Genomic DNA, 19,809 nt, shown 5'->3' on the forward strand with positions numbered 1-19,809 from the left:
ACTGTCAAAATAGGAGACGTGCCATTATTAAGGGAGAAAGAAAGGTGGAAGCATTTCGATCGTGAACCGACAAATGGGCGAAACTAACAACTATACACAAACAGAGATTTGATTAATATCTGAAAGAGGAGTAAAATACTTTATAAAAAATATAAAAACTCATTTATAAATATTTCACACTTCATGAAAATCAATAAAAAACAAAACGGCGGATCCGACTTTCAACTGTAAACAAAAAGCCAGGCGGGTTACGCCTCTGCAGTTCTATGGTAGTGTATACAGGCGAAATTGACAGCATCATTGTTTACAAGGTCCGTAAACAGAATAGCCCTAAACAAAAACCAAGTGCTTGTTACGCCCAGGGGGAATAACAAATTTTCCCCTCCAGCGAGCACGGCGAAAGCCACATTTGATTTTTGTTTTTTGGCGACACTGCAGGGCGAAATTGAGAGTCGTCAAAACAAGAGGGCGACTCAAAAATGGCCTAATCAACATTTCATAACAACACTCGGCGAAATAATGTGTTTTAAATTTTATCAACGAAAACGTTATTATATAAAACATTTTAGTTATGCTTTCGAAAACTAGTATTGTTTCAAAGTGTTTCAATACATTTGAAGGCGCAGTATGCAAACACTGTTAAAATACGATTTAATTTTCTGAACCGAATTTTCAAAGCTATTTTTCTTGATTCGATATCATTGCGACTTCGGCCCTTTGGTCGATTCATGATCGATTTGTCACTATATCAGTTTGTCCATTTGCTGTTTTTATTTTTTTTCCGATGCAGCTAACGTTAAAGATACGTAATCGAATTTTACTTTTTGTACGCAAAATAACAAATAAAAAATATTTTATTAAATTGAATTTTCACGACCACACCTTCCATTGAATTACTTTAATCCCTATCCTTTTGCTGGAATAACTGTCAAAAATGCTAACCCATGAGGTAAAATTCACTGTCAACGAAAACCGATAGTGTCAAACGAGGACGTGTTTACATTTTTTTTTAATAAAATCAATTAAAAATCATTCTGAAATTTTAAAGGTTGTACATGGTTGTACGTCATTTCGCGGAATACCATTTCCCGGTATACCATATTCCGGAAAACCATATCCCAGAATGTACTATTTCCCGGAAAACCATTTCCCGGAATGTACCATTTCCCAGAAAACCATTTCTCGGAATGTACCATTTCCCGGAAAAACCATTTCCCAGAATGTTCCATTTCCCGGAAAACCATTTCCCGGAATACCATTTCCCGGAAAATAAATTAAACCACGTACCTTACCACCACTCATTTTGATTACACTTGCTACGCAGCAAATGTCATACAAACTACGAAATTCTCTCTACTTTAGAACATAAAAAGTAGTTTGGAAATATGTTTGGAATTTTATTGATTTTAAATGTAAGTTAGAATAACATCTCAACAATGCTTCAGATATATTCTATCATCTAAAAAATCTGCGGTTTTTCTTTCTTATACATGCATGCTTCCTTGTCGTTATTTTTGGCATGTTTTTGATTTATATGTACTTTCTATTTCTATGTAGTTTCACATTCTTTTAAGAACTCTTTCAAAATATTCTTGGTGTTTTATTGGATTTAAGTACTAGTGGTCCTAACATACCTTTCCCATAGAAAATTTGACAGTTCATAAATTTCACAGTCGACCGACGAAAACGGGTGCTTCGAGGTCGACAGATTAATTAAACGACCAAGACGGGTTTCGTCGGTGGACAATTTTCGTCACCATAATAATCGCCAGATTTAATCTGTGTGAATCTGGTTCGTAACAATCGTCTTTGAGACATTGCCTTTTTTAAGCATAATCTGTTTTCTGGTACTTTATTGGTTTATGAGCGCTTGTTTTTTATTAATATGATTAGAGAGCAAAGATAAGGTGTCAAGCGAACCAAACAAAAACTTGGAATGCAGAATAATGTCTTCATGTTTTATTCCAGCACAGTCAATCAATATCTATAAAGCTTATCATATCTTGATTGTAAATTTTATTTGTCGCGGAATAATGTGAAATAAAGAATAGAGGAAAAACGGTATATCTCAGGATGCGCTCATATTATATTGGGATGATAAGTGTTTTTTATGTAAAAATGTCTGAGGAACGCGATGGCATTAAAATTTTCAAAATTAAAATATATGTATTGAGAGAAAAACTAACTTTTAATATTTAACTGAAAAATCGCATAGTTGGCAGCACTGCCGGCAAAAAAATAATATTATTTCTAGACTCCTTGAACAATTTTCTTCAAAAGCCAATTTACGGTTTGATTCTAGAGTAAATAGAACCGGAGATATGATCAAAAGAAAATCAAGCGTTTTGGCAATTTGCCAAAACGGGGGGTGCTCCCATGACCCGAGGGGTGGTTCAATTGACACAAAAATTTGGGTTTTTATATATTGGCCCTAGATGAACAATTCCTTCAAATTTGGTTCAAATCCGTGAAGGTCGATTTCAAGTTTGCATATTTTTTTGATCACTTCGCGTGGAATGACACATATGTAAATCAACATACCTCTGGATTTGTTCTTAAAGTTCAAATTACATGTTAACTTTAGATTTCAATAGTATAAATAATTACCGAGAAAAAGTACATTCCGGGTAATGGTATTCCGGGAAATGGTACATTCCGGGAAATAGTATTCCGGGAAATGGTACATTCCGGGAAATGATATTCTGGGAGATGGTACATTCCGGGAAATGGTTTTCCGGGAAATGGTACATTCCGGGAAATGGTTTTCTGGGAAATGACATTCCGGAAAATGGTTTTCCGGGAAATGGTAAACCGGGAATCGACGTACAATCGTTGTACATATATATTGTCATATTTAGAAAAATGAGCTCTCTCGGTTTATGAAATAAAAGACGAATTTTATTCTTCATTTAATGACCCAACACCCGATATCCGATAGCTCACGGAGTAATACAATGAGAAATCAGAGGAACCATGGTCCCTGGATATGTCACTTCAATAATTTCACTCAGTCCTTGCTATAGTAAACTTTTCAAATTTTCAATCTAGTGTTCGATGATCTTTTTATTTATTGTTTAATACTGGCCCAACGGCTTTCAGACGAGCTTTCAGATCAGTACAGTCGTGACTCGCTGGTTGGGTCACACCCTCTGTCCAACTACAGTCGTGATTCGCTGGTTGGACAATTTTTAACGGGACCGCTTTTTAGTTGGACCTCCGCTAGTTGGACCATTGTCCAACTAAAAAGCATCTGAACGCCAAAACCCGAGGGGAACGTCACTTCAGAATGATTGTTTTATTCCGTTAAGTTTTACACGAATTCGTACTTTTACCGGTAATTTTAGAAAATTTTGACAATCTTCTAACAAATCGAGCATTGTTAAGAAAAATCGAAGAAATTACTAAAAATCTATCCAATTTCAAGCTAATTTTGCTCGAATTTCGACGATTTTGATGGAACTGGCAATTCTGTATACTCAATGTTTGAATCTTTCAACAATTCTGGCAACAAAATTTATGTTTTTGTTTTGATTTGGTCATGCAGTTATGCTGCTGGTAATGTTTTGTTTTGGTTTCATCGAGCACTGAAGCTGTCAAAACGTGAATTTCGAGCATTTCATTTTGGTTTTCATGACACATTTTAAATCATCTTCGGCCATTTGAAACTTTTTTTTGGCAATGTTGAAAATGCGAATCCATTTCGAACTAACTAATGTTAATCTTTATTAATCCGTTCAGAAATATAAATTTTATGTTCATTTAATCAACAAATCAAGGAGTATCGTTCCCCTCGCCAAAACCTCATGTCAAATTAATTTTGACAATCAATCTGAGATGTAAACAGATGCATTTACACTGCCAACATCTCCTTTGGACAGTTTTTGACATTTGTCAGTCGGTCCAACTAGCGAATCAAATTCGTTAGTTGGGCAATGCTGTGGTCCAACCAGCGAATCACGACTGTAACGATTTTTATTCGCTAGTTGGACCGAAAATGCATCTGCTCACATCTCTAACTCATGTCAGTTTGATTGTCAAAGTGAATTTGACACGATATTTTGACATTCTGATGCTTTTTAGTTGGACAATGGTCCAACTGCCGGAGGTCCAACTAAAAAGCGGTATAGTTAAAAAATGACCAAACAGCGAATCACGACTGTATTGCAAAAAAATTAATCCATTAATTGGGTCATTAAGCCATATATGCTGTTTTCGGATTTTACCGGTGCAGCAGACGTTAAAGATACGTAATCAAGATTTTCCTTGTCGTTTTCTAAAAAACCCTTTTTGCTTTGTTTATAGCAGTCACCTAGAGGCAGATCACTCTAAGAATGTATAACAAATTTGCATCAAATTAGAAAAAATGCATTTAATTTCCATTTTTGCATCAGCTTTGCACTCCCTCGCAGAAAAGTTTGTTTAACAAACGTCCTACGCTGATCCACGTTGTTCGACGTTTTGTTAAATGTAGGGCTAGTTTTTCTGTAGGGTTTTGACGTCTTACACGCAACGCAAAAACATTGCACGCAACGCAAAATACATTATGAATTTCTATTTTGATGGAAATAAATGCATTTAATTTCGCTGATTTTTAAAAATGCATCACAAGTGATCTGCCCCTAATTTGCAAAATTGATTGCAAAACACGTGCACATATTTCCGATCAAATAGTGCAAGAATATTGCGATTTCGTTCAGTACAACGGAAGTACTGCGTATTCAAAATTGGGAAAATATCAGCAGAATTTTTTGAAACGAGACCTCAGTATTAACACGTTAGAAGTATTCTACTTCAAAATGCTGGTTTTTCAACGGAACGAAGAAGAAGCACATGAACATTTCACGTACCAAACTAAAAGACTTGATGAACCGAAACCTCGATCAAAACGCTACTAAATAAAGGTGCTACAATAATGGATTCAAATGGGATTTAAAATAATGAGCTCCCTGCTTCCACTGGTGCAAACTAAAAATCAAAAATGCTCTTCCTTTCAAGAGCGATGGGACAAATGAACTTCAATTCGGCACTGACAAATGTCCTGTAATGTTCTGTATAAACAACAGCTTGTCAAAAGTTTTGGTCAATGTGAAATTGGGAAGTGAAATCAAAATTCAAAGGCAAAGAGGCACTTTTGAACAAAATTGGCTTGCGGTTCTACAGGAAGTCCTAACAGGCATGTGGATGAAAACCCCCAGAAAACTTAACTCTATACAGAAAATTACACGTTCATTACGTCAAAAATTTGGTACACATCAGTGGTCCCTCTACTGAACAAATATGGCTGGAAATTTGTTTCGCGAATCGGATCGTTTATGTGGTATAGGAAGAATTTGACCCGAATTACTTTCCAGACATTAATACTTCCTAACGTGTAGGAGGATTAAACTTACACTCGCCATCTATCCAAGGCCCTGCTAACAAATCGCATTCTAGAGCACAACACAAACCCTCTAAACTTTTCATGCATTCCACCAAAGTATGAGCTCATCCATACGGTAATCAATCGTCGTACATCGTAAAATTATAACCAACGAGCTTAGGATGAACAGAAGAGCTGACTCCGACTCCGACTGTCCCAACCAGACAGACAGCATCGAACATCACCTATTCCAATGCAATGGACCTTTCAATGAAGCGTTTTCCTGGCTCTGGATCGACGGCTTTCACAACTTCAACAGGAGGACTGGATATAATTCTTAGTATCTATTCATCCCACCCATTTGAACACATTAGTTAGAGCAGTGTCTGCTATCTCTATTCAATGCATTAGCTTAAGTGATAGAATTAATAAGGGAGCGTTGTACTCTTCTGTACTTTTACATTTTCTAGGCAAGATGTTCAATTGCAGGGTAACCAACCAATTTTGGACCCCTAGAGAAAGTGAAATTACGTGAACGTCAAAAAATATTTGCTTGCCTATGTTTTTTAATGCCATACATGCACGAGTCTGCTCCAAAATTACTGTTCTTGAAAGAAAACTGTCAATGGATGTTTTATACATTGACATAAACTCGAAAATGACATCTCTTCACAGCATTAATTTATCACATTTCGGACCCTTCCACACTAATTTGGACAGTGTTCCAAGCATATTTTGGACACACTGAATGTGACTGAATCTATTTTGGAAACAGTGAAGTTTTTTCTACTAAACTGACCTACTGACTCGTTCTCTTTGCAGTATATTTAATGCATGAAACAAGAACATAAGCAAATCAGTGACTGCCAATCAAAAATGGTACATTAATCTTTATGTGGAAGGCTGACTGCATGAAGTATTTTTTTAGTTCTATCATTTTGAGAAATAGAAAAACTTTCGGTTCAATTAGGTTACTGCAGACTTAACAAAGCAGCATTAAATGTTATGCAATAGAGTTAACAATAATATAATAACAATAATATGTTTACGAGGTGGTTTCTTGTTATTCTTTCTAAGCTCAGTTTTTCTTTGTTTCTCTTCCTTTACTTTCCTTTTTTCTTCAGTTTTCGCCTTGTGGTATTCAACTGTTCGGCGCAATGTTAAAACAGCAGGACTACGTCGCTTGAATTGTGATGTTCGTGTGAGTGTTTCAGGCGATTCTAGGAATTCAGCAAGCACACTCTTAGTATCATTATTTAGCTGTGATATGTCTCTTATATTTGTCAACATATAGCTCGTCGAATTCAACAAATTCGAACTACAAATGTTCTTCAACATGGATTTCAGAAGTCTCCTCTTATGGTCTTCAATGAAATGTTCCTCAATCTTTGATTTTGGACATCCATTGGTTTGAACATTTTTAAATAATTTGACCAAAAAGAGCATGCGACCTACCGTTACGAAATATTTCACTTTTTGATTATTCTAACTCGATAAACAAATAGCTGTCAAGAAAGAAAATCGAGGGGTATCCAAAATAAGTTGATATCAGTTTTTTAAGACACATTGTGGACACCATTTATTTAAGATTTTTTAGATAAAACATTACGAAGAAACCTTTTCAAGCACGTAACATGCAAAATACCAAATAAGACAAACTAATTAAATCGATAAAAAAATATAATTGTGCATTTAAATTCAATTTGAAAATGTATCATTTCCACCGGTTCCTCTTGGCTATCGTTGAAACATGAAACGCTTTCGGTGATATTTTTGAAAACTGTGGATTCTGTTTAATTTCAAACAATTAGAGATGAACTAATGATATTGAAACTTAATAGACAATCCAAGGAATGTAATTGCTGCATCAATCCAAACAAATGCAGAGAAACTTGGCAGTGTAGGAGGCAAATACATTAACAGGGTCCAAAATATGTAGGGGTCCAAATTAGGTTGGTTACCCTACTGGTTTTTAGGAACGAAGCAAAGATGATGATGCCCTTTTAAGCGCAATCCCATCACTACAAGTCGAGTTATCAACGAAATAGTGTGACATCCTCACTAATGAGATGAAAAAGGGCTCGTCACTCTAGTTAGTAACAAACAGGAAAGTTTTACATTTGTTTATTTTTCTTCTGCATACCCTCTTGTTGTATCCTGGGGCGGTATTTGCGGATACGAGAAACCCTAAAGTCAAAGCTGCCAGGGGGAACTTCATCGTTTCCCTAATAAGAAAATTAAAATCTCGCGCATTTGGTTGGGGATTACAGCTCCGGAAATTACCCTCTGGTAAACGGTTCACCAAAACAGCATCTACTACAATAGAACTGCATCTCAGCATTGCGATCGATCTGTTTTAATCGGAGATGAAAAATAAAACATCCCAATAATATTCTGAAATCAACGTTGCGAACAGCCTAATACGAAGATGAATTCTGCAACTCCAATAAGCTTGCCAAAAAAATGACAGTATAGCTTTCTCGTTCTTCCTATTATCAACACTACGAAAATGTCGTTTTTCCTTTCACTCACGATTCACAAAGCTTTTATAGTCTGGCAATCAGAGCTTTCGTTTTGTATCTCGCTCTCGCAAGTTGTAAATATTCAAAACTCAAAACCATTCCACGCAGGATCACTCAGCATATCCGAAACAAGATAAGTACACATAAAGGTAATGGAAGAAGCGAATATGCCAGCAAAATTTTTTTTTGTTCTGATAAGTGTTGTTTTGGTAATGAAAAGTAATGTTTTAGAGGATTTTGATGGTGACTTTATTGTTTTGAATTCTTATTACAAATGAACGGTAGGTCTCCAGGAACCGTGAATCTTTATAACTTTTTTTTATTTATTTTGATTATGGAGGTTTTAACCTTAGGGTCATTTGCCTCTTTTCGGGTTAGAGAAATACCTTTTGGAAAAATCTATATCCCGATGTGCGGGGTTAGGAATCGAACCCAGGTGAGGAGTTACGTACAAGGCAATCGATTTACCATCTATTGTGATTGTGTTATTTTATTTATTTATTCTAACTGATTGATTGTGATATTTTATTTATTTATTCTAACTGTAAATCGAAGGATAGAATAAGGTTCTATTTATTCAATTTATACTTATTGTAGAAAATCGCCACTAGTTATGATTGTTCAAAATTATTTCACGCTCTATCACCTTACCTTCGCCATCGTACGAATCTTGGTCGGTAACGTGCTCTCTCCCTCTCGCACTGAAATCGATTTTTTCTCGCAAGCGCTCTTTCGGCCATCACGCAGCAATAGAAGACCGAGTAGTGAAGTGGCAGCAGGCGCTTTCTCGAACCATCGCTCTGCGTTTTTATACCGCTATACACGAGCATAAAATTCAGCGCAAGAGCATAGCTGAGTCGAAAGATCAGTCCGAGCTTGCTGGACTCTTTTCATCCCGTGTTGGTTTACAAACGTCCTCTGGAAGAGAAATTTTTCACCGTCCGCGCGAGCAAACGCGAGTCGAATTCGAGTGTTGTTTGTTGGTGGTGCGCCTCGGAGAAAAAGTGAAAATCTTTCTTCGTTTGGGGGGAATTCGCTTGGATTCCCAGTAAAATCGGAATTGTCCGTCGGAAATACGGCCTGCATTCGCTAGATTGTGCCGCGGAGCGTCGTTTTCCGGTGGCTATTCGTAATTTTCAGCGCATTTCGCTGGGGAAAAGTCGGGCGGAAATTTTTCTTCCTCGTTTTTTTTGCTGTTGTGGCCCTCTTGGCTGACGTTGTTGTTGGAGAGACATCTTGGGAAAGTGTAGAAAAAGAAGCAGAAAATAGTGCTCCGTGGTGCAGAGCAGAAAGAGCTTGCAAGAGTGAGCTCAATTTCGGGGGATTTGCTCCGGGAGACCCCTGGAGCCGGATCATAGACCATCCTGTAGTGCAATTGAATCTTTCCGAATATATTCTATTTTTCCCGGATTTATGGTTTCGTGATTAGTTGGTGAAGAAAAAAAACGCTGAAATTTATCTTTTTTCCTTGGTGCAAGAGTGAGAGGCGTGAATATCGTGGTGGTAGTGTGAGCAGAAGCTCAGACTTTTAGAGAGCCCGTACGCATGAGACGCAGGGAAAGCAGAGAGGAAACAAGAGGTGAGCGCAGTTAGAAATCAGTGTTGCCAGAATTTCCATGTGCATATGTGTTTGTTTATTTTACTCAATATTATGGTCGTTTTGTAGGCGGATAACGAATTCCCTCTGACAATAACGGCATTTTAGACTTTGTAATTCGCAATTTCTAAATCACACGGTAACCTGTTGGTTTTACCATTAGTTCAAGGATAGTAATTTATAATTTTTGTTAGTGTTAACAAAAACCTGGTAGTAGGAAGTATTCAAAAGTCGAATTCTGTGCACTACACCGGTGTATCCGAAGCTGCACTCACCCGTTGGGTGTAGTCAATGTATCTGTTATTGTACTACAATGTTGCAGGGTAATTGTTAAATTTAGCGTCTTTTCCAAAGAGGGACTTTTTGAACCAGATTTTTTGCCAATGACGCATTTTGCCATAAATAAAAGAATTCCTAAGGTATAAACTAAATTCCTCCATTTTTTTTATTATTTGTAATTTACTAAACGTACAGTAATCTGTTACATGTGCTTAATTTAATAGTAACAGGAGGAGAATTATAGATGTCATTCGCCTCTTTTTAGGGGTGAAGAATTTTTTTTAGAAAAATTTCTAACCCTGTGTGGGGTTGGGAATCAATCCAGCTGCGAACAATTAATTTAGCTAAAAAAGTTGTCCAAACTAAAAAAAATGTCTATCTTCAAGAATCATATAGCGCGAAATAATGTTTGCGAAAGGTTAACAATATGTATATATGATGACGTCGGCGGTAAACATAATGATGAGTAAGTTATGTTCTATCATCGATCATGCGGTTGACTGGGATGGAACGCCTAACTCCTACCAGCAGAAGGCGAAGGGTTCTTCACATTTCCTTTCGATCATGTCTATACGAGCCTACCTAGTCCTAATTTGCCGTTCTAGGATTATTTGCTGATTCAAATAATAAAATTTCAAAAGTGTTCCTAGAGAAATTTCTAAAATCAATTTTTCTTTATTGTATAATTGCGTCTCGCCACAGTACAAAAACAATTTTACCATATGTACAGCAAATATCAACGACCACTTCGACGTTTAGAGTAAAAAGGGAGACAGTTATGGACCACTTATAATATTAAAAAATTTCTTTGAAACAGCAACTTTTACTAATTCACTTATCAATTTTTGCTGGCAGTAAAATTAATTGTTACATGAAGTTTTTTAAAGCTACTAGAAAAAGCAGTAATAGTGAGACATTTTCTGTAGGAGCCAATTGTTAAGTGTGGCGTATTGCTCTGCCAGTTTGACCCTTTAATGCGCAATGTTGTTTTAAGACAACATCATGAAAATAGTCTTAAAATTATCGCTTTGACGTGATATAGCTGTGAGACAATTTTCACAAAATTCTAAAAGCATTGATTTGCGCCTTCAAATGTTAAATGGAAAGATGGCGCGAGCCTTACAAACTAACACTTTAACGCCTTCCGCGAAAAGCAGTTGTTTTAGCAATTTTAAATTTTCTTTGTCCAGATTCTTACCCGAATTCGCGCTTTATTAGTTATTTGACAATACTGCGGGACGCACTGAAAACCAATAAACAAAGGAAATACAAAAAAGACACACAGACAGCCAAATACACCCTAGAGCGATCTTTGCGCAATTTCTTTGGCCTTTGCTACAGCAAGGATGCAGAACTAAGCAAAAATCTGCTTCTAGGATCAACCTTTTCACACTTCACAAACCGAGAAACCCATGGCACATACTACGGAATTTGGGACGATACCATAAATGTATCTAGCAGACAACAACGGCCAACGCAAAAACCACAATAAACAGTTAAATACTCACACTGGACTATTGACTATCCAGCGCAACGTTTCAAAAGTGAGAAAGTGGTCGAAAGCTTCCCTCAGTCGCAGGGAAATTTTCAGTCTTTTTCATAGTAGCTGCAACCTCATAAAAACAGCGCAAAGCAGCTAGACAAATGCAGATATTCCTGTTAGTCATTATGAACTCTTCAAGATATTGCCAATTGTTTCATTCATCTTCCGTTGCAACGCAACCCAATCTAGGTAATTTAGATGTCAAATAGATTAACTGGATATTTTAGGGCGAAAATTAAAGTAACCTAGATCATTTTTCGAAGGTCGCATAACTTGTTTAGCCTAATTTTATGCTGCTAACTATCCTGCATCTTCGTTGTATTGCTCAACTATGCCAAATGACCACAAGCGGCTGAGAGCAGGAATTAAGCTATTGGAGGAAGTTTATAACAATTTTTTTAGTTTTTGTCAATGGCTACATAGCAAAACAGGGGTCCCCTAGGAACTTCCAGAAAAATAGTTGTTGTTCAAAATATTAGTAAACTGCATCTGGGACGGGATCTGCAAATTAAAAAAAATGAGAATGAGAGGCTATGTGAGACAAAAGATAAAATTAACAGAAAAAAGAAACCATCTATCGACAGGTCCCGTCCTGGATCTGCCCCAAATAAATCTTCCATATACGACTGAGTTGGATATTTGGAAATATCTTTAAGAGAATATTTTACGAGAACTAGGACTTATAAACCAAAAACTTTATAGACCAATTTTGGCTTGTTCGTAATATTGAAAATGATCATCTTTATTGAGTGAACGTTTGTACTAAATAAGAGGGATTCAAACTTATTGTAAATAAAACTATGTTGGTGGCCACTGTGCTACGTAAAAAGTTAAATACTAATATTACGTTTATGCCTCAAAATATATTTTAAATTTTACTCATTAACTTTATGTTTTGTGATATTCGGCAACACTGATTCATGTCTCATTTTTTTTTTGAAAGGCGCTGAACGACGAAGCAAGTGTGTTTTACTGTAGAAGCAAGCAATACAAAAACGACGAATATTTCTAGTGAAGTGAAAATACACCCAAACCACGGCGTGTAGTGTGGAATAATTCAATCGGTAGTTTCAAGGAAAACCAATAAGAAAAAAAGAGGCAAAAAAGTGTGATATTGCGTGGGGAAAAGAACAACGAAAATGTCCCTACCGATAAACTCTCTCTACTCACTGACGTGGGGAGACTACGGGACGTCGCTAGTGTCCGCCGTACAGCTGCTACGATGCCACGGAGATTTGGTGGACGTAACATTGGCCGCCGGTGGCCGGAGCTTTCCGGCGCACAAGATAGTACTTTGTGCAGCCAGTCCGTTCCTGCTGGATTTGCTAAAGGTAAGACTTGTAAAGCGAAACTCTTTCATTCGAAATATTGCAGGTGCTACCAGCCAGTATCGTGTAGAGGCAAACTGTTCAGTGCTGTCCTCAGGCGAATCCAGATATGGGTGGAATCATCAAACCAACAGCATTAGATTTCGCGTTGAAGAACGAGAGCAGAGTGCTTCATGAGTGTGTGTGTGTGTGCATAGTTGAATGTTGAATAGCGAGGTACACTGCGGTTTAAAAGATGAGTGGGTAATGTCGTGCCGTGACTACACGTTTGACTTGTAGTTCAAATCAAATAATATTCAATGAAATGTGTGGGAATGTTTCAAATTATTCTTTTTATTAATTATGGTGGCTTTGAAAACTTCATATGGACACATCCCCATAGAAAATCCTCCAGATTTTCCCGACTAAATCGGTTTGCGTCGGCACAATCGGCCGACTATGCCACCAATTAATCGGTCAATTGTTGCACCGACTCTTATGGGAGTTTAGCATGGGCGTCTACCGACACGACAGCCGATTAAATATGACCGACGAAATCTGTTAAAATCAATCTATTTCAACCAACTTTTTATATTGAAGCTTTTTGTGGAACGTCTATGGAAAAACACGATTTGCGGTGATAACTACCATTCAAAAACTACTTGACTGATTTATTTCAAATTTTGCATACACATTCTATGTTAAAAATACCTTACCCCTACGTTGAGTTTTCGGGATAATTTTTCAATTAAAGGAGGCTTTCTACTCATACAACGGCGGGATTTCTCTTGAAAAATAGCAATTCCGCCATTTTATTATCAAAAAAATCCCTTAATTGAAAAATTATCTCAAAACAACGTAGGGGTTAGGTATTTTTAACATAGAATGTGTATGCAAAGTTTGAAATGAATCGGTCAAGTAGTTTTTGAATGGTATTTAACACCGCAAATCGTGTTTTTCCAAAGACGTTCCACAAAAAGCTTCGTCCCCGAGTCGCTTAGAGATATATTTGCATGAAAAAATTACAGGATGTTATTGAAATAATGTAGTTTACTGTACAAAAGTTTCGATCAATTCGCTTCACCAAACTTTCTAAAAAAATTGACAAAAAAACTGATTTTTTTTACGCTGAAGGCAAGGTAATCGTTCGTCCCTTTGCCTTTGCGAAAGCCAAATTGTGTATCTGATAGTAAGCCATTTGCTTCGACCCAATTGTCGAGACGGACAGCATTGCAATCGGCCGATACAAGTTGTGGTTGGTTTTCCTGATTTTTAGATGGCGATGATCTTCACTTGTTTCCAGTCAAGAGGGACAATGTTACCCTCAAGAAACTTGTTAAATAAATTCAACAAGCGCATTTTTGCTGTGTCAGGCAGACTCTTCAGCAAGTTGAATTTGATTCTGTCTAACCCTGGGGCGTTATTGTTGCATGATAAGAGAGCAAGTGAGAACTCCACCATCGAAAACGGTGTTTCGGTCGCGGTATCGTGTGGAGACGCGGCGCGATGCGTTTTCTCTACCGGAACAGAGTCCGGACAGATCTTTTTAGCGAAAGCGAATATCCACCGGTTTGAATATTCTGTGTTCTCGTTGGTACTGTTTCGATTACGCATACGTCGAGCTGTACTCCAAAGAGTGCTCATCGTTGTTTCTCTCGTTAACCCGTCGACGAACCGGTGCCAATAACTGCGTTTTTTGGCTTTCATTAGACTTTTCATTCGCCTTTCCAGCGACGCGTACTGTTGATAACTAGCGGGTAACCCGTCTTTCCGGAAGGCCTTATATGCAGTGGACTTCTCCGCGTACAGCTCTGAGCATTCTTTGTGCCACCACGGGGTGGGAGACCGTCCGTGTGTGTTCGCGCCGGTTACTGGTTTAGTATGAGCTTGATTCGCACTGTCGAGGATCAAGTCAACCAAAAACTTGTACTCTTCCTCTGGAGGAAGTTCTTGTGTGGAATCGGTTTTTTTTGGGTATCGCGGTCGCGTAACTCTTCCAATCAATGTTCCATGTGAGCACATACGAGACATTAATTGTTTCCGATGGTCTTGAATCGTTGGCAATTGAAATCACGATAGGCAAATGGTCGCTACCGTGGGGATCAGAGATCACCTTCTACATGCAATCTAACTGTAGCGATGTCGAGCATAGCGATGGAATCCGTGTCATTTCTCCCGTGTTTAAATGTTCCTGTTGAAATTGTCACAAAGGTCTTGGATTGATGTTGATCTATTATCATCATGAAGACAGACCCATGCCGCACAGTGTGAGTTAAAGTCGCCTAGAATTAGTCGCGGTGCCGGTAAGGATTCCGTGATATTACAAAGCGTTCGGTGCCCTACCGAGGCTCTAGGAGCGACGCAAAGGTCTTTGGCTTCCATTAGAACTTGACATGCGACAATTTCAATGCCATAGGGAGAAAACGTATCAGAAAACTTTTAAGAGGATCAGTGACATTGAAAGCTGTGAAAATTAGGTCCACTATGTCAGAAAATTTTATTAGTCCGTTGCTAGAGTGAGCGTCTGTTTGAAAAAAAGGGACACTTGGGGTTTTTGGTGTCCCTGGAAGTGGTGGATACTCCTTAGTTGAATTAAAATTTCTAGGCCCTGGGGCAATTTTTTTCGGTTTTTGGGCATCACTTCCGTTGGATTTATTATTTGTAGTTGGCGCACTCTCTGGGGATAACGCCTTGGCACCCTTACGAGGCAGTCTAGGGGAGGCTAGTTTTCTCCTCTTCCTGGATTCCCCCGGGGTTAACAAAAGATGTGGATCGTCAGATTCTTGCTCAACACGAGCCAAAAGAGCAAAGGATTTTTCGGAAGAGACAGATGGCGAAGCATTCTTTAGCATTTCAGTGCTTCGAGCGAGCCTTAAGGGAGCGCCTAATTTTATCCCCGCGCTGCTTGTATGCAGGGCATGATTTAAGAGCACACGGAAGGCCCCCGCAGTAAATACACTTTACAGTTTCTCCACCGCAAGCGTCATCCTCATGCTCTCCCTCGCATTTGCCGCACCGTTTCTTATTGCCACAATAGGTGGCTGTGTGGCCCAGCTGCTTGCAATTGCTGCATTGAGCCAAGAGGGCCACGGCACAAACAGGCGAACAGGTAGACTAATCTTATCCAGGAGGACCAAATTGGTAAGAGAAGACCCGGAGAAAGTCACCCGAAGCGAGTCTGACTAAGAATAAGTTGCCTTATTATCCTCCGTACATCAACAGTTCTTCGGACTTCAGACCCGGTTCGGCGTCGACACCATCGATCTCCACTGCCATACAAGGCACCTACACCGTATATCGCTTCGTAAAACGCTCGCATTAAAATTCACGCAGAACACTTCTACATAACATTTACCGCGAGACACGATCTTTGTTTTTACATTTTCCTTTGCTTTACTTCCTATAGGCGAATAACAACGTTGGCTTCGCTTGGAAGAGTTTACCAAATATACACACTTGCTATTAACCGAACCGATAAGTTTCCATTTCCCAACCTGTTTACCAAGCGCCGGTGCGGTGTCGTGATATGATTACGGTTAGCAAATTGCTATTACCCACTCTCCGGTGCGGTCAGTTTTTTTATTTATTAACAGATTAAGGCCGAAGTGGCCTGTGCCGCGTACATAAGATTCCTCCATTCCACTCGGTCCATGGCCGCGCGTCGCCAGCCACGCAGTCTGCGAAGGGTCCGCAAATCGTCTTCCACCTGGTCGATCCATCGTGCTCGCTGCGCGCCACGTCTTCTTGTATCGGTCGGATTGCAATTAAGAACCGTTTTCACCGGGCTATTGTCCGACATTCTGGCTACGTGCCCGGCCCACCGTAGTCGTCCGATTTTCGCGGTATGACAGATGGGCGGCTCCCCCAACAGCTGATGCAACTCATGGTTCATTCGCCGTCTCCATGTGCCGTCTTCCATCTGCACTCCACCGTAGATGGTACGCAGCACTTTCCGTTCGAAGACACCAAGTGCGCGTTGGTCCTCCACGAGCATGGTCCAGGTCTCGTACCCGTAGAGAACTACCGGTCTAATCAGCGTCTTGTAGATGGTCAACTTCGTACGACGGCGAACTCTGTTCGACCAAAGTGTCTTGCGGAGGCCAAAGTAAGCACGATTTCCTGCCACGATGCGTCTACGAATCTCTCTGCTGGTATCATTGTCGGCGGTCACCAGTGAGCCCAAGTACACGAACTCTTCAACCACCTCGATTTCGTCGCCACCGATGCAAACTCGAAGCGGGCGGTTCTCATTTTCTTCTCGTGAACCTCTTCCTATCATGTACTTTGTCTTCGACGTGTTGATGGCAAGTCCGACGCGCTTGGCTTCTCTTTTCAGTCTGATGTAGGCTTCCTCCATCTTCTCAAAGTTTCGTGCAATAATATCAACGTCATCGGCGAAGCCAAGTAGCTGAACGGACTTTGTGAAAATCGTACCACTCGTGTCGATCCCTGCTCTTCTTATTACACCTTCCAGCGCGATGTTGAATAACAGACAAGAGAGGCCATCACCTTGCCGTAACCCTCTGCGTGATTCGAAGCGACTCCCTGAGACACGTACTACGCACATAACCCGATCCATCGTCGCCTTCACTAATCGCGTCAGTTTGACCGGGAATCCGTACTCGTGCATAATCTGCCATAGCTGATCTCGATCGATAGTGTCGTATGCGGCTTTGAAGTCGATGAACAAATGGTGTGTGGGCACATTGTACTCGCGGCATTTCTGCAGTACTTGACGAAGAGCGAACACCTGGTCCGTGGTAGATCGTTCGCTCATGAAACCCGCCTGGTACTGCCCCACGAACTCTCTTGCAATTGGTGATAGTCGACGGCATAGTATTTGGGAGAGTACCTTGTAGGCGGCGTTCAGCAGGGTGATTGCTCGGTAATTACAGCAATCCAGCTTGTCGCCCTTTTTGTAGATAGGACACACGACACCTTCCATCCACTCCTCCGGTAAAATCTCCTCCTCCCAAATCTTGGTAATCACCCAGTGCAGCGCTTTAGCCAGTGGCTCGCCACCGTGTTTTAGTAGCTCGCTTGGTATTTGGTCAACCCCAGCGGCTTTATTATTTTTGAGCCGGCTAATCTCCTCCTGGATTTCTTGGAGATCCGGAGCCGGTAGTGTAATGTCTTCCGCGCGTGCTCCCAGGTGCGTTACCGTGCCATCCTCGTCGTCTGCTGCATCGCCGTTCAGGTGTTCTTCGTAATGCTGCCGCCACCTCTGGATCACCTCACACTGGTCCGTGAGAAGATTCCCGTTTGTATCTCTGCACATGTCGGCCTGTGGTACGTGGCCCCTGCGCGAGCGGTTCAACTTCTCGTAGAATTTCCGTGTGTCTTTAGCGCGGTACAGCTGCTCCATCGCTTCGCGATCTCGGTCTTCCTGCTGGCGCTTTTTGGTCCGGAAAACCGAGTTCTGCCTGTTCCGTGCCTGTTTATATCGCGCCTCGTTCGCCCTCGTGCGGTGTTGCAGCATTCTCGCCCATGCTGCATTCTTCTCTTCGACTAACTGCTCGCATTCGCCGTCGTACCAGTCGCTTCTTCGGTCCGGGCCCACCGTACCTAGTGCAGTGGCTGCGGTGCTACCTATGGCGGATCGGATATCTCTCCAGCCATCTTCAAGGACAACTGCGCCTAACTGCTCTTCCGTTGGTAGTGCCACTTCCAGCTGCTGCGCGTATTCTTGAGCCACTCTGCCATCTTGTAGCCGCTCGATGTTTAGCCGCGGCGTTCGGCTTCGACGAGAGCTATGCACTGTCGAAAGTTTTGAGCGTAAGCATACTGCAACCAGGTGGTGGTCCGAATCTATATTCGCACTGCGATAAGTGCGGACGTTTGTGATGTCCGAGAAGAATCTACCGTCGATTAGAACGTGGTCGATTTGATTTTTTGTTACTTGGTCCGGTGATCTCCAGGTGACTTTGTGGATATCTTTGCGAGGGAAGAAGGTGCTTCGGATTACCATACCACGAGAGGCTGCGAAGTTCACACATCGTTGGCCGTTGTCATTTGATACGGAATGCAGACTGTTAGGCCCGATCACCGGTCTGTACATTTCCTCCCTTCCTACCTGTGCGTTCATGTCGCCGATGACAATTTTCACGTCTCGCAGAGGGCAACCGTCGTATGTCTGCTCCAGCTGCATGTAGAACGCTTCTTTCTCGTCGTCGGGTCTCCCTTCGTGTGGGCAGTGCACGTTCATGATGCTGTAGTTGAAGAAACGGCCTTTGATCCTCAACTTGCACATCCTTGCGTTGATCGGCTGCCACCCGATCACACGTTGGCGCATCTTGCCCAGTACTATGAAGCCGGTTCCCAGCTCGTTGGTTGTACCACAGCTCTGGTAGAAGGTAGCCGCTCGATGCCCGCTTTTCCACACCTTCTGTCCCGTCCAGCAAAGTTCCTGCAGCGCCACGATATCGAAGTTGCGGGGGTGTAGCTCGTCGTAGATTATCCTGTCACATCCTGCGAAGCCGAGCGATCTGCAGTTCCATGTTCCGAGTTTCCAATCGTGATCCTTTATTCGTCGCCTGGGTCGTTGCCGATTGTTCTGGGTCGTATTCTCTTCTGTATTGTTCGTTATGTGGGTTTTTTAAGGGGTGGCTTATAGGGCCTACGCCAACCACCTGTCTCGCCGGTGGGCCATCGTGCCAGGACTGCTTAAGGTCCCACCTCGGCACCAGGACAGGTTTACACCTTCCGAAGAAGGGTAACCCCCCCTTCCCTGCCAGCATACGACCAAAGTTCCCACCGGGGTTGGTTACCCGATCTTCACTAAGGTTACTCGTATCCCAGTCGACGCCACGAGGAGGCCAGGGCTAGGAGTTACTGGGCAGGAAGCTAAGGACCGCAAGTGGGGTCTATTTTATGCCTTCAGGTACGAGAGGCTTACGCACTGCCCAGTCATTGTCGATGTTTAGCCGCGGCGTTCGGCTTCGACGAGAGCTATGCACTGTCGAAAGTTTTGAGCGCAAGCATACTGCAACCAGGTGGTGGTCCGAATCTATATTCGCACTGCGATAAGTGCGGACGTTTGTGATGTCCTAGAAGAATCTACCGTCGATTAGAACGTGGTCGATTTGATTTTTTGTTACTTGGTCCGGTGATCTCCAGGTGACTTTGTGGATATCTTTGCGAGGGAAGAAGGTGCTTCGGACTACCATTCCACGGGAGGCTGCGAAGTTCACACATCGTTGGCC

The 19,809-nt window shown here is 41.0% G+C and overlaps 1 protein-coding gene across 1 annotated transcript in view; it reads left to right on the plus strand.

Annotated features, from left to right (window-relative positions):
* The first annotated feature begins 8,622 nt into the window (after positions 1-8,622).
* Positions 8,623-19,809, plus strand: part of LOC131693763 (transcription factor GAGA-like) — a 33,947-nt gene continuing 22,760 nt past the window's right edge. Inside the window, exons 1-3 of the mRNA XM_058981885.1 lie at positions 8,623-8,885; positions 9,311-9,460; positions 12,244-12,631. Coding sequence (XP_058837868.1) covers positions 12,440-12,631 — 192 coding nt within the window. The 5' untranslated portion in view covers positions 8,623-8,885; positions 9,311-9,460; positions 12,244-12,439. The remainder of the gene's footprint in view (positions 8,886-9,310; positions 9,461-12,243; positions 12,632-19,809) is intronic.

The sequence above is a fragment of the Topomyia yanbarensis genome, chromosome 3, assembly GCF_030247195.1.
Source record: "Topomyia yanbarensis strain Yona2022 chromosome 3, ASM3024719v1, whole genome shotgun sequence".
Taxonomy (NCBI): Eukaryota; Metazoa; Arthropoda; class Insecta; order Diptera; family Culicidae; genus Topomyia; species Topomyia yanbarensis.